Source organism: Mycetomoellerius zeteki, unplaced genomic scaffold, assembly GCF_001594055.1.
Source record: "Mycetomoellerius zeteki isolate Tzet28-1 unplaced genomic scaffold, Tzet1.0 scaffold31, whole genome shotgun sequence".
Classification (NCBI taxonomy): Eukaryota; Metazoa; Arthropoda; class Insecta; order Hymenoptera; family Formicidae; genus Mycetomoellerius; species Mycetomoellerius zeteki.
Window position 1 is genome coordinate 1,977,567 of NW_017257294.1, and position 12,732 is coordinate 1,990,298.

A 12,732-nucleotide genomic window follows, 5' to 3' on the forward strand; every position below is an offset into this window, starting at 1 on the left:
AAAGGTATATATTTTACAAAAATAAATACACGACGTTCAACGTCCCTACTTCCGAGCAAAATACAATATATTCTATGTACAACGCACACAGTATATCACCCAGCAAACAAGTTGAAATTCTTGTCGTCATTTTGACATCATTTCGAGATATCATTTTGACATTAAAATAACGATAAATAACGTCAGCTTGTTTACTGGGCACCTTTTCGAGGAATATACATATTAATTTATTGTACAAAATCACATCGCTTATCGCGCTTCAACGCGACATAGATAAAAATCTAAAATAGCAGAACAATCGGAAATTTAACCAGCGATACTTAAAGATAATAACTTCCTGTTTTTATCTTACTATCTCCACGAAATGTAAGATATTTTTCTAAGTACTACGAATACTAATTTCGTCAGGTTAACGAAATCTCATAAGAGTGCAAAAGGAAGCAGCGACTATCACGAAGTACAGGCTCGCCCTGAGACTATCGGTCGAGCTGGAGTGCTGATTTAAAATCTGACACTGCGAATTTCTATAGTGCTTGACGTTCCCTTCGGAGTCGCGCGCGAGCACGCAGAGCTCGTATTTGGTGTTCGATCTCTTCAGATCGTTGATTTTGAAGGATCTCTCGCTGTAAACGACATCCTTTTCGAGCATGGATTTGCTGCTACCGGATTCCCGAATCACCACGTAGAAATCGCCAATATCTTCGCGCGACGTTACGTACCACGTCGCTTTCCAACTCTTATCCTCGGTATTGCTAAAGAAAATTGTAATTTTTCATCTCCGAAGTCCTCGAGAAAATTTCAAACGATATATTTATGATAATAGAAATTAACAATGAAATATATTACATACTAATCAATGCTTCGATACTTCACATCAGGTGTGATATCAAGTTCGGGCTCCTCTTGAATATCCCTCTCGCCGCAGTTCGTAAGATCCTCGGTTACTTCCGAGATATATTTATTTGCGAGATAATTCGGACTTTTACACATCACGTTCGACCATTCTGTTGGAAATTGCGTTTGAGATTTTAGCCATCTCTTCAATGGTCGCATATGACAATCACAATGCATGGGATTACCTAATATAAATATATTTTAAATATTGATAACAAAAAACTTGATTATTAACACAGTTTTTAAAGTCCTTTAGTAGCTTAATTATGAGTTTTATTATTCTTTGTTATATCTAATTATTTAATCTATTGTTACCGGAGTATTTGAACACCGTGCCGTTCTGAATAATCTTCATGAACTTCTCATCAAAAACACCTATCTCGTTTTCTTCCAGATCGAAAACTTTTAGATTCGGCAGCTGTAGAATCTTGTCGAGAGGCACATGGCTTAGATGGTTATTACTCAGATGCAAGTTGGTCAAATTTAACGGCGGAAGAAAGACATCTTGCTCGGAGATGTCATTTATGTCATTGTACGATAAATCCAACGTCTGCAAAGCCGTTAAATTCCCGATTACATCTGAAATAAGGCAACGTTCCAATAAACAACGATTTTCAGTAAGAAACATAAGCCGATAAGCTGTTATGCAGCAACCCGATTAGTCGTCGAAACTATTAAAAACAACATTTCTGATTTACTACTCACATCTCCTGATCTCATTAATGTTGTTATGAGAAAGATTCAAATACTGAATCTTTTTAGCACCGGCGATGAAATCGAAGGTAATGACCGGCATTGTATTGTAGGATAAATCGACTTCCTTTAGCCTATAAGGGATCCAGGGATCGTTTGGAAGGGTCTTTCGAGTAATAAATGATATCTCGTTATGGCTAAGGTTCAGTCTCTCCAGAGATAGACAATCGTCGAGCAGTCCATGCGTCTTGTTGTCCAGCTTCTCCAATTTATTATACGATAGGTCGAGTGTTCGTAAAGATACTAGACCCTGAAACGCGCCGTTTGGTATGTAGCTGATATTGTTGTTCGTCAAGTTCAACGTTAGCAGCTGCAACAGGCCCTCGAATGCCCGGCTCGTTATGTTATTTATTTTATTGTTCGCCAAGTTCAGCTCAAATACTATCGGTAGACGGCCGAAGGCGGCTTTTTCCAATTTCGTCAAGTAATTATCCTGAAATATATCCATCAGTAAAAATTCAGAAAATTTTACTGATCCTCGAAGAAGAACGAATTCCCCTATAAAAATTTAGCTTGTCTTACCTGTAGATAAAGATACTGCAGACTGCTCAGACCGCCGAGTGCTTGCCAAGGCGGCTTTGTAATGTTATTCGCTTGCAGGTTTAAGATTCTCAAGGTTAGCAGGTTTTCGAAGCTCCCCTCTTGCAGGTTATCGCCCAGCCGATTCCGCGAAAGATCCAGCGAGAGTAATGCATTCATCGTAGGCCACACGTCGATGCTCGGAATCTCTTCCAGCAGATTCTCCGAGAAGTCCAAATGACCCAGAGAAATTGGCAATTGGAAAATCTTTGTCAAACGATTATTTTTTACCGTTAAACTCCTAAAATACAATAGATACGTCATTGCGAGCATAACATTTTTCAATTTTTATTAAGCAGCAGTGACTCACCTGCAACTGGCTAATCGAGTGAGACTACCTCGTGCAACGTCATTTAATTGATTGTAACTCATATCGAGTTCTAGAAGTGTCGGCAGCGGTCCGAACGTCGATGGTTTTATTTTCTCTAGAGAATTATGCGACATGTTCAAGAGTAATGGAGCTCGTACAGCTTTGGAAAAGTCTGTCGTGGAACGGAATGTATCAGATTGTGGGAAACATTTAAGATTTTCAGCCCCGTCATGTTGTGCATTGGAATCTACAAAAAAAGAATGTTAATGGTGTTTAGACTTAATAAAAATAAATATCTTTTTTTTAATGAAATAATGTGAACTATTTTATCATTTTGCATCAAAAAATTTTACTCACCTGATTTAGAGACGTTAATAGATTATAACTAAGTTGTAATTCCATAGCATACGATGCACTATCGAAAGAGTACTTTGAGATATTCTCGAGCTTGTTGTGACTGATATCCAATAATGTAATATTCGCACAATTCTCGAAAGCGCCTGATTCGATCTTCGAAATTTCATTATGAGACAGATTCACTTTTGCCAAATAGATATCTTTGAACGCCAATTTCTCCACGATAGTCACGAAATTCTCGGAAACATCTATAAGCTATCACGACAAATTTGCTATTAATCTTTTCAAGTGTTGCATATTTGTAACATTTATTTTAAAATTAAATTTGTGGTAAATTCGAGATCTCTACAGATTAATGAAACTTAAAAATATTAAAAATGAAAATGTAGGTAGCATTGAACTTTAAAATATAATACTTCTACCCGCCAGAAAGAATATACATTCATAGACTATATACAAATAAATGGATTCTTCACTTATAAAACTTTTTTTAGCAAAATCAATAAAAGAATTGTTTTTTTAATGATAAAATGATGCCGTCCCTAGAAGGTTAAAGAAAAATTTTGTGGGAATTGTACAAGTATAATTGTTTCAGATGTACGTATACCTCAGCAAATTGTAACTGATTGAACATTTGGAAGTCGATTTTCTTAATGAAGTTCCGGGAAAGATCGACGGTGCCGATTCTGGTAACAGAACCGAAAGTTCCACGACCCACGTCGTCGATTTGATTGTCACTCAGATATAACCGTCTAAGAAAACGCATGCCACGGAAAGTGTTTGAATCAAGTTTCCTGATTTTGTTGTGGCTCAAATTCAAGACCTTCAAGACAGAATTCCGAGCGAAGGTTCCTCTAAAACGAAAGAAACGATCTTAGGTACAATGCGGAAAATTTCATCATAAGTACCATTTTCTTCAAGTCTGTCAACCTTTTCAAATCAGCGATAGCATTATGCGATATGTTGCACCATCCCATCTTGACAAGATCGGCCAAATGAGACGGATCTAACTTGTCAATTAAATTGTGAGAGATATCCAAGAACTCGGTGTCTCTTAGACCTTTGAATTGATTCCTCTTCAAGTCTTTTATCTTGTTGCCGTGAAGATCAAGAGTTTTAAGTTTTTTGAGTGGCGTTAATGCTTCCACAGGCAAGGAAGAAAGTGTACCTAAAAAATATAAAAGTCGATCAAGAATTATAATTTAATATTTTTTATAATTATGACCTTTCTTATTTATGTATAGATATTATATAAAAAATTATACGTAATATCAAAAATTGAGCTCATACAATTGTATCACTTTCAAGATCTGTATAATGAAACAATGTGCGTTTCCTACTGACGATATCTCACGATGAGATTCTGATTACCGTTACTAATCTCCAATTTTTCTAGCTTCGCAGCCGCCGCGCTTTCACCAAAACTATTTCCCGGCAAGGTAGATATCCGATGCCCCGTGATGCTCAACAGGCTAAGATTGCCGAGGATCTGCAGTGCTTCACGAGGAAATTTTTCCAAATTGCTGTTTATTACATAAAGCTCCTGAAGAGTTCGGTTCACGCCAAGAAAACTGTGCTCTTCGATCAATCTCAATGGCGTATCGATGAACTTAAGCACTCGCACATCCAATGGATACAGAGCGGGCCCGTAGAATCGTACTGCCGATTAATAAAAATTAAATAGTTCATTCAACCGACTTATTTCTTCATCTTTCGCAGAAATGTTATACCCAAATCTCTTTTTCTTTACGACATGATATTAAATCGACTCACCTATGTTACATTTATATAGAACCAGTTCCTCGATCGGCATGCCCTCGTTTCCCAGATTCGTGAAGGCAATGCTGAGACTGGCCAGATTCGTATTCTCACAACGGATGTATAAACCTCTGTCACTGCCCCGAAGACAAGTGCAGGGATAAATATAAATCGCGTCTTTGGGGCAACCGAATCTTGGCCCGGGCGGCACGTAGCCGCCCATTATGGACACAACCGTACCCAACAGCAATAGCGGAGATAACATTTTAATACCTGCTTTGAAAAGCACAAACAAAAAGAAATCGATTTAACATTTCCGTAATTATATAATGTAATTATATATGTTACGTGTTTTCATGTAAATTTATTGTTATACATTCGAACTCATGTCAGTTATTATGTAATTACAAAGTTTACACCTTGTAATAACTACATAATAACTGATATGAGTTCAAACATATAACAATAAATTTTACATGAAAAAGTACTGTTATAAGAATTATACATGGTATAATTTACATAACCTCATTAATAAATACATATAATAAATTATGTTGAAAAAAATCTATGTTACATTTATATATTTATATCATATATAAAGGCTGATAATAATTTAATTTATATAAATAAGGTGCAAACTCGTGATATTTTTATAAAATAAACATTTCAATTAGTCACTCCGTGATGCAACGCACATCTCGTCAGAAATGTGGGAAAGTTTTCGCTACGTTAACCCCCTTGGTTAATGTACGAAATAGATCGATACGCCGATAACCATGCAGCTTATGCACCTAATAAAATCGCAGTTGCTTCAAAATCGCAATTGTTCTGCGCAATCTTTCGCGAATGAATTGTTAAACGGCCCTTTGAAGTTCCTGTTGCCTGTGTTTAAGCAAAAGCGATTACATCAGTCGCTCAATTCGCGATCCGATCTCACCGCTTATTATCCCACGCGAGTTACTGAGATATCCTGCGATTTCTTAGCGATACCGAGGCGCAGAGGTGACTAACCGCTAAGATTATCACGATAGCCCAAAAACGTCCTTGAAGACGAGACTACTTTTTTCAGACAGTCAACACAACCCACGCAAAATGAGACCTACGCACTGATCACTGTGTAGCAAAAAACGCCGCAAAAGATCAAGATCTCATGGATGATGCTCTCATGGATCATGCTTTGCCTATTCATTATTCAATCACAATTAATGCAATGATCGTGTATCGACGATAGTATCTCCCACGCGATTCTAGAAAGGAGGCACGCAACTACGGCAATCGCGCTTTCTGTCACGTAACAAATTATAAGCTATCGCAGGGACGTTTAACTCATACGTCAATCACAATTTACCCCGTGTTGCGCATCTTGCAAAAGAAAATTATGAAAGCGGCGACTTGTCCAACCGGAAATGTTAACGCAATTAGACCAATGCGTTTTCACTGCGTACTATCGCGAAAACGATGAACCCACCTGCGTAACCATGCATGAAATTTCGATAGAAAATTAATGGTTGCGTGCAATGGTGCTGCACTGTGGTTTATTGCAAATTGATTATCCTTCTTTCGAAACTTGGACGATTAGCAAATATAATCTTTGTATAATAACTGACCTCCTTTTCAAAGATCATCGTGTGCTCTTTGTGTGAAGTGGGTGGATTTGAAAAGATTAATAGGCCATAAAAAATACAGTTGTCATCATTAATAATCATTTAAGTTTTGATGCAATTGTTAATCATTATTTTCTACGTTTTCCTGGTTGAATCCAAGCATATTCTTTTTATTGTATGAAAAACATTTGCAGTGTATTCTATTATTAATTAATAATTGTGTGGTAACAATGAAAGTTGAATTGTCAATTTACACTTTCGATATATTTCAGCGTCTAACAACCGAGACCGTCTCCACGTCGCAGCGAGGCTCCCGCAATTAACAGTAGCTTATAATTAAAATAATCGTGGGACTCACCGATCTGAGAAATGGAAAACTATGCCTTATTACACTCTAGTAATTCAAACAGGCAAGAAGAAAAGCACGGTGATCTAGTTCAAGCATCAGTTTATAGCGCTCGCTATATAATATACAAGCACGATATGTAAGAAAAACATCAGCATTTACATTATGAATGAGGGAGATTCATTATTTCTATCTCAGGCAAGATGTATGCCAAGTAAAAATATATTAATAAATTTATACTTATACACTGAAAAATGTCTTCTAATGTTGAAAATGAACGAACCAGAAGATTCTGATTAAAAATCAATCAGAATTCCGCTTATCTTAATTAGAATTCTACTAGATTTAATAAAAAATTTATAGATTCGTCCACTTTTAATCAGAATTCCAATTAATCCAACTAGGCGTTTTTCTTATGAGAGTAAGAACATTAAGCTGTCATCAAGAAAATCTACAAATCTAAAATCGATGAAATGATAACGTTCATAAGTAAACCGATATGTTGGGAAAAACACATGCGCCTTTCACTTATTTCAGTTGATCTTTCTATCTCGTAAACCAAGGAACTAACCACTGGACCGAATCACGCTGGTCTCTCGTGACACCAAACTCGTATCAGATCTAAAAAAAATGAACGAACCTAGTACCATTGACGTAATGCATCGGCAATACTCGATTATTTATTATTAAACTATCTCGAGCATCTGGATCAAAACTCGAACGGTTACTTGTTACTTTTTGCTTATATTTGTCCTGACTTAAAAATATGTAGAAACTCGAAGAGCTATCAATAAACAGTATGCTTTCCCGAACGTGAGATTTCCGCTTCTCGAAAGCGGAAAGAACGACAGTGGAGAGAAAAATAACTTGCGCCACGCTCCACTTTCTGAAAGTCTATCAATTAGAGCTATTGTGTTAACGTAGCAAAGGTAGACGGCTTTACGTAAAGAAAATGCATCACTACCAACTCTTAATATTCACAGTTAAGTACTAAAATTAAATCTCGTTATAAAAGAAACTGCCTCGTCGAAATGAGATACACTTTTCCGTGCATTTCTTTAACATAGTAGACGAGAATATTTTCGTTTCAGTAATCGTTCTTGCGGATACTGCATCGTGTAATACCTTATGCTGCATTCGTTTACTATATGATTTTTATTTGTAACATTACACCTTTCTCTTAAAAAATGTATTATATGTATAATAATTATTCAGGAAATTTTTTTAAAATAAAATAAAGAATGTATATAATTTAATTTAATTTATACTTGTGTAAATAATGTTCTTCATAAATTACAAAATTTTATATAATAATCATTATATAAAATTTTGTAATTTATAAAGAACATTATTTAGAAAACTATTACAAAGTTCCCGAATCTCAAGATTAAATTTATGTGAAAAAATAAAAATCTTATATATTAAATAATGAACTCTTAAAAAAAAAATAATTCTACTTATACTGTATTTAAATACTTACATATATCAAGTTAGAATAATTATAAAGAGCAATATTATCGCAACTAAACAAAATAGAAATAACTGTGCAAAGCTTCGTGAGTTAATTAAGTATTAAAGATAATTAGTTCAAGTAACATAGAAGCGTAACGTTTCGTGCACGCATTGAAGTCACCGTTCGCTGAACGGAGAGATGACGCGCCTAAACACACGTGGATACTCAGCTGCGAACATTACGAAACTTAGCACCTTTGTATTTAAAAATATAACAAGCCTAATACTCGTATTAGAGATTGAGATTAAATTTAACAAATTGAAGCAAAGTTTACTAAATTTGATATTGATTTTCTTTTTTCTAATTAGTTAATTTCAATCTCAATCTATAGCCTCATATTTGACATAACTGGCATAAGCTGTTTAAGAAACTGTTCCTTATAATATGTCATACCTGCGATTATTCTAATATAATAATCGGTGAATCGCGAGATTTTTAAAAATAATATTTTCGAGCATTTTTCAATTTTAAGATAACAGACTATAATTTTATCGTTTGTCACAAAAATAGTCGCGGTATACCTTGTTACACTTTGCCCAACGACTTTTAAAAGCGCGAAGGTCGTTGTGACTATTTTCAAGGATGCACTGCTGGTATCCTCAGGGTTACATGTTTGCCGCCGAACGGGTTGTCCTTTTTCTTTCACCATGCAGGAGCAGAAAAAGTGAGAAAGAAAAACAGAAAGGAGTACACGTTTTGAATTCACCTTCGTTGTCTTCAAGACATTCTGCATGTGGTTCCTGGCTGAAGCTGCCGTGAAAACTGAGCCGAGGTACGAAGGCAAAGAGAAAGGCAGCTTCAGAAGTAAGGCCTCCCTCATTGGCAGTTGATATGCTCCTTTCGTAGACATCCCACCTTTGCCGTTGCGAGAGAAAGAAGGAGAGTCTCGCCGCAATCACATTTTGATAAAATGCTCCATATCTTCGAAGGTCGTGACTGATAAGCTGCTATTAGCAACCTGATAAAATTTTCCATTAAATTAATAATCAAAGAAAATTATAATAATAAAGTATGTAAAAAATTTCTGTCGTTTCAATGAATGATTAAAAAGAAGTTTCAACTTGATTAATTTTAAGATTTCTCTTAAGAATATATATTTCTCTATAGTTAAAAATTATAAAGGTGTTACTGATCAAAAGTTGTCAAGTTATGAATATTTCTTTATATTCTTTTGGTTTGTATTTTTAAGTTTCTCAAATTATAAACATTCTCAAATGAATAAATAAATATTACTGCGTAATTTTAATGCATAACGTTATATTTAATTTAGCATAACGATACAATCCTGGCAAATTCTCATGTAGAAGAAAGTCAGCCATCGAGTACACCTTGGTTGATGCTAGTGAAAGTTTCTTCATGTAGTTACCTTGGTACTCAACCAAATCACGTAATTCATAGCATGAAGCCGACATCTGTTGGTGCACAGATTAATTTAAATAAACATCTCGAATTAAAAAATTTAAGTAAATTATCTCGTTATTTCATTCATAATAGAAAATTTTAATTTTAACAAAAACACTTCTTTGTAATAAATTTGTATTTATCACTTTTTCTTTTTTACAAATTTATTAAGGTATTTTTAATTTCTTTATAGAAAAGATTAATCGGATTTTTTGTTCTTAGAATATTCTCCTGATTCTTCGAAAACGTCGTTTAGCAAAGCAGGATGCGATAGTTAGTATCATTTAGTATCGTTTAAACAATAATGAGAGAGAATGACGAGCCTTTTCAGAAATTACATGGCTATTAAGATCATTGAGCTCTTCGTGTTCTGCAGTTTCAGACAAAGAGCTTGTAGTCGCGCAGTCGGTTGCGTTATCCATCGAGTATTGAGTGATAGTGTTGTTGGCTGGTATTGAGCTGTAATTTTGGCATCAAGAATTAAAAAATTTTCGTTTTAAAAATTACGATTAACATGAATTATTTTATAATATACGTGTTCAACTTTTCATTATTGTTGAGTAAGTTTTAAAATTAGCTCTATTAAATTTCGATTTTTTAAGGATTTCTACACTTTCTATTTTTTAAAAGAAGTTAGGTTTTATGTATATCTTTTTTGTTATACAGATACAAAAGTGACAAATCAATTTATTTTGGGCCATTTCGTAAGAATTTATTTTTTTAATTGCTTTGAAATTATTTTAATATATCACCGTGTTTTATGATTAAAGTTAAAAATTTCAAATTACTATGTTTTACATAGGATAGAAATCGTTTGGAAACCTATGAGGAGATATCAAGTGAACAAAGTGATATCGACATCTTCGCCAATCTAACTTTTCGCTTTACTTGCACGGATATGCCATCCGGTTTTTATGCCGATGTAGATTACAATTGCAGGATATTTCACGTTTGCGAAAATTCCGGCGACGGATTCCCAGTGATCTGCGCCAACGATACAGTGTTTGATCAGAAACAGCGGATATGCACGGACGAGGAAAATATTGATTGTCATCACGCTCACGAATGGTATATATGCACATTTTATGATATTTAAATTAATCGTATCATAAGCATTTCTATAATATAATTATTAATTACTTACTGAAGGTATTACTTGAATGAATTGATTTATTCTGCGGAAATCGAACCGAGGACGATCACAGAAGAAATTCCAGAGGAAGAAGAATCGAAAGTAGCTCAAGAAGATATAGTACCTTCCATTTTGCCATTTGTGATTGATTAAAAATATTCTTATCTTACGCTAGGTATTTTTTATGCATTTTACTTTTATTCGGTTAAAACAAATTGCTATTCGTTAAATAAGTTTGGCTGGAATTAATTTATTTTACTTTTTTCTTTTTTTTAGCTTGCTGTTTATTTTTTCTTAGAATTAGAAAAAGATAAAGAGTAAATTAAAACGAGATTAAAATTAATGTTACATTGAAGGAACCGGGCTCTGTCATTTATGACAGTGCCGTACTAGGCGTGTGTCCAACTTTTGAATCCAGTTATTTTTGCCGATCTATTCTTATCTTTTTTATTTAGAGTTTCTGCCAAGAATTCATGGTTTTATCTCTGTGTACATCGCGAGGAATATCGGAAAATAATATTTACACAATTCTAAAGTAATATTATTTTGCTTTCATAGTAGTTCAACATTCTAACGGTTGCGTGTCGCATCATGATCTTAATTCCAATCTCTTTTGTGCTCTTGTTGCATCCCGGTACGTCTTTTGCCGCATGCAAAGCGTAAAACTGATGAAATAAATAAAAGAAAGAGGAAATGCACGGAGAGAGAGAGAGAGAGAGAGAGAGAGAGAGAGAGAGAGAGAGAGAGAGAGAGAGAAGACCTTCAACGTGATAGTCCAGAATAATCTCGGGTCTATTCCTGACTGTTGACTTCTCAAGGTTCTTGAAAGTTGCAGCACCAGTATTTTCGAATAATATTATAACGCACGCAATTATTAATATATAATTTATTATATTTACTTCTACACCGAATTCTACAAATCAAATTACATATATATTTTTAAAACTTCAAGAATTTAAATAATTTCAATAATTGTATTATTTATAATATAAATTTAACAATACTTTATAATTTTATTAAAATGCTTGTTCTATTAAAAAATAAAATAACATTAAAATTAATTAATTGATAATTGTAATTTGAAGGGACAATAGCGATTATACAAGACAGATACAATTTATTTATTTTTAATCAGATATATTTAAGAATATATCAGTCTTAAAAAAAACCTACGCTAGAGAGAGCAATTCAATATTTTTTTCTGCGATACGATTGTATTATATACTTTTTAATGCCGTACTTATGTCTTAATCTTTAAGAAAATATGAAAAAATATCACCCACCACCATAAAGCCCCAAGACAATGAAATAAATATCACCTGCGAAATGGCGCGTGTTTCATGATTAAATTGCGAGGGATTGTTTCCATAACCATCTACAAAAATATCGTTTCTTCAAATTCTAAATATTATCTATTCTAACTTTTGAAAATATACTCTACTTGAATTCCATGTTACTAAAATGTAAATAAGATATATCGCGAGAGACAATGTCACGGACGCATCTATAGAAACTATTAATATCTAACTTTTCGACTAATTCCTTTTCAAGAAACAATACAATTTTTTATGCAAAGAATTGTTAGGTATAGAAATCACGTAATTATCTCGAAATTACATTGTCTCATAAACGCAACCATGACAATACTAATATAAAAAAATTAAAGCTAACCCAATATATAATTTGTTTCAGACTTCAAAAAAAGTCTGTAACGACAGAGACTTATATAAAGCTCTTAACGAAATACATTTAGTATAGGTTTTTAATATAGTATACATAAAAAATAAGTAGACTTGAGCAGGCAAATCAAAATACTATTTCTCATGATGATAATATGATCTATGATGATGTGGCCAAGTAATCCCCGGACCCGTTTGATCATTATCGTATACATATTTGATCTTCGGATTTTCCGACCCGAATACACTTTGTCGGATCATACCGAATATAGCTGATACAAGGGCCATGTTGCTGATCATACCAGCTATGGAAGCAGCCGCTCTCGCGTGAGACAAGGCCATCTGGATGATAAAAGTTATTATGAAACCGATTCCAGGCATCAAATGGCTCATCTTCGTTTTCAAC

General features: G+C 34.2%; 3 protein-coding genes across 3 annotated transcripts in view; 1 reads left to right on the forward strand and 2 right to left on the reverse strand.

Annotated features, from left to right (window-relative positions):
* Window positions 1-8,934, reverse strand: conv (insulin like growth factor binding protein acid labile subunit convoluted). Its single transcript, XM_018451335.1, has 13 exons — window positions 8,636-8,934; window positions 4,667-4,924; window positions 4,265-4,552; window positions 3,824-4,061; window positions 3,501-3,747; window positions 2,894-3,148; window positions 2,695-2,783; window positions 2,537-2,647; window positions 2,170-2,467; window positions 1,600-2,080; window positions 1,210-1,473; window positions 851-1,079; window positions 1-752 (listed from the first exon to the last, which is right to left on the reverse strand). The coding sequence occupies exons 2-13, from the start codon at window positions 4,914-4,916 to the stop codon at window positions 410-412; spliced, it is 3,093 nt and encodes a 1,030-aa protein (XP_018306837.1). The 5' UTR covers window positions 4,917-4,924; window positions 8,636-8,934; the 3' UTR covers window positions 1-409.
* On the forward strand, window positions 8,846-10,800 carry LOC108724578 (uncharacterized). The gene is made up of 4 exons (XM_018451012.1): window positions 8,846-8,918; window positions 10,182-10,219; window positions 10,318-10,583; window positions 10,665-10,800. The coding sequence occupies exons 1-4, from the start codon at window positions 8,846-8,848 to the stop codon at window positions 10,798-10,800; spliced, it is 513 nt and encodes a 170-aa protein (XP_018306514.1).
* A 1,085-nt stretch (window positions 10,801-11,885) lies between these two features.
* Window positions 11,886-12,732, reverse strand: part of LOC108724739 (uncharacterized) — a 7,655-nt gene continuing 6,808 nt past the window's right edge. The window contains 1 exon segment of the mRNA XM_018451333.1: window positions 11,886-12,732. This exon segment is cut by the window's right edge and continues 13 nt beyond it. Coding sequence (XP_018306835.1) covers window positions 12,462-12,732 — 271 coding nt within the window. The 3' untranslated portion in view covers window positions 11,886-12,461.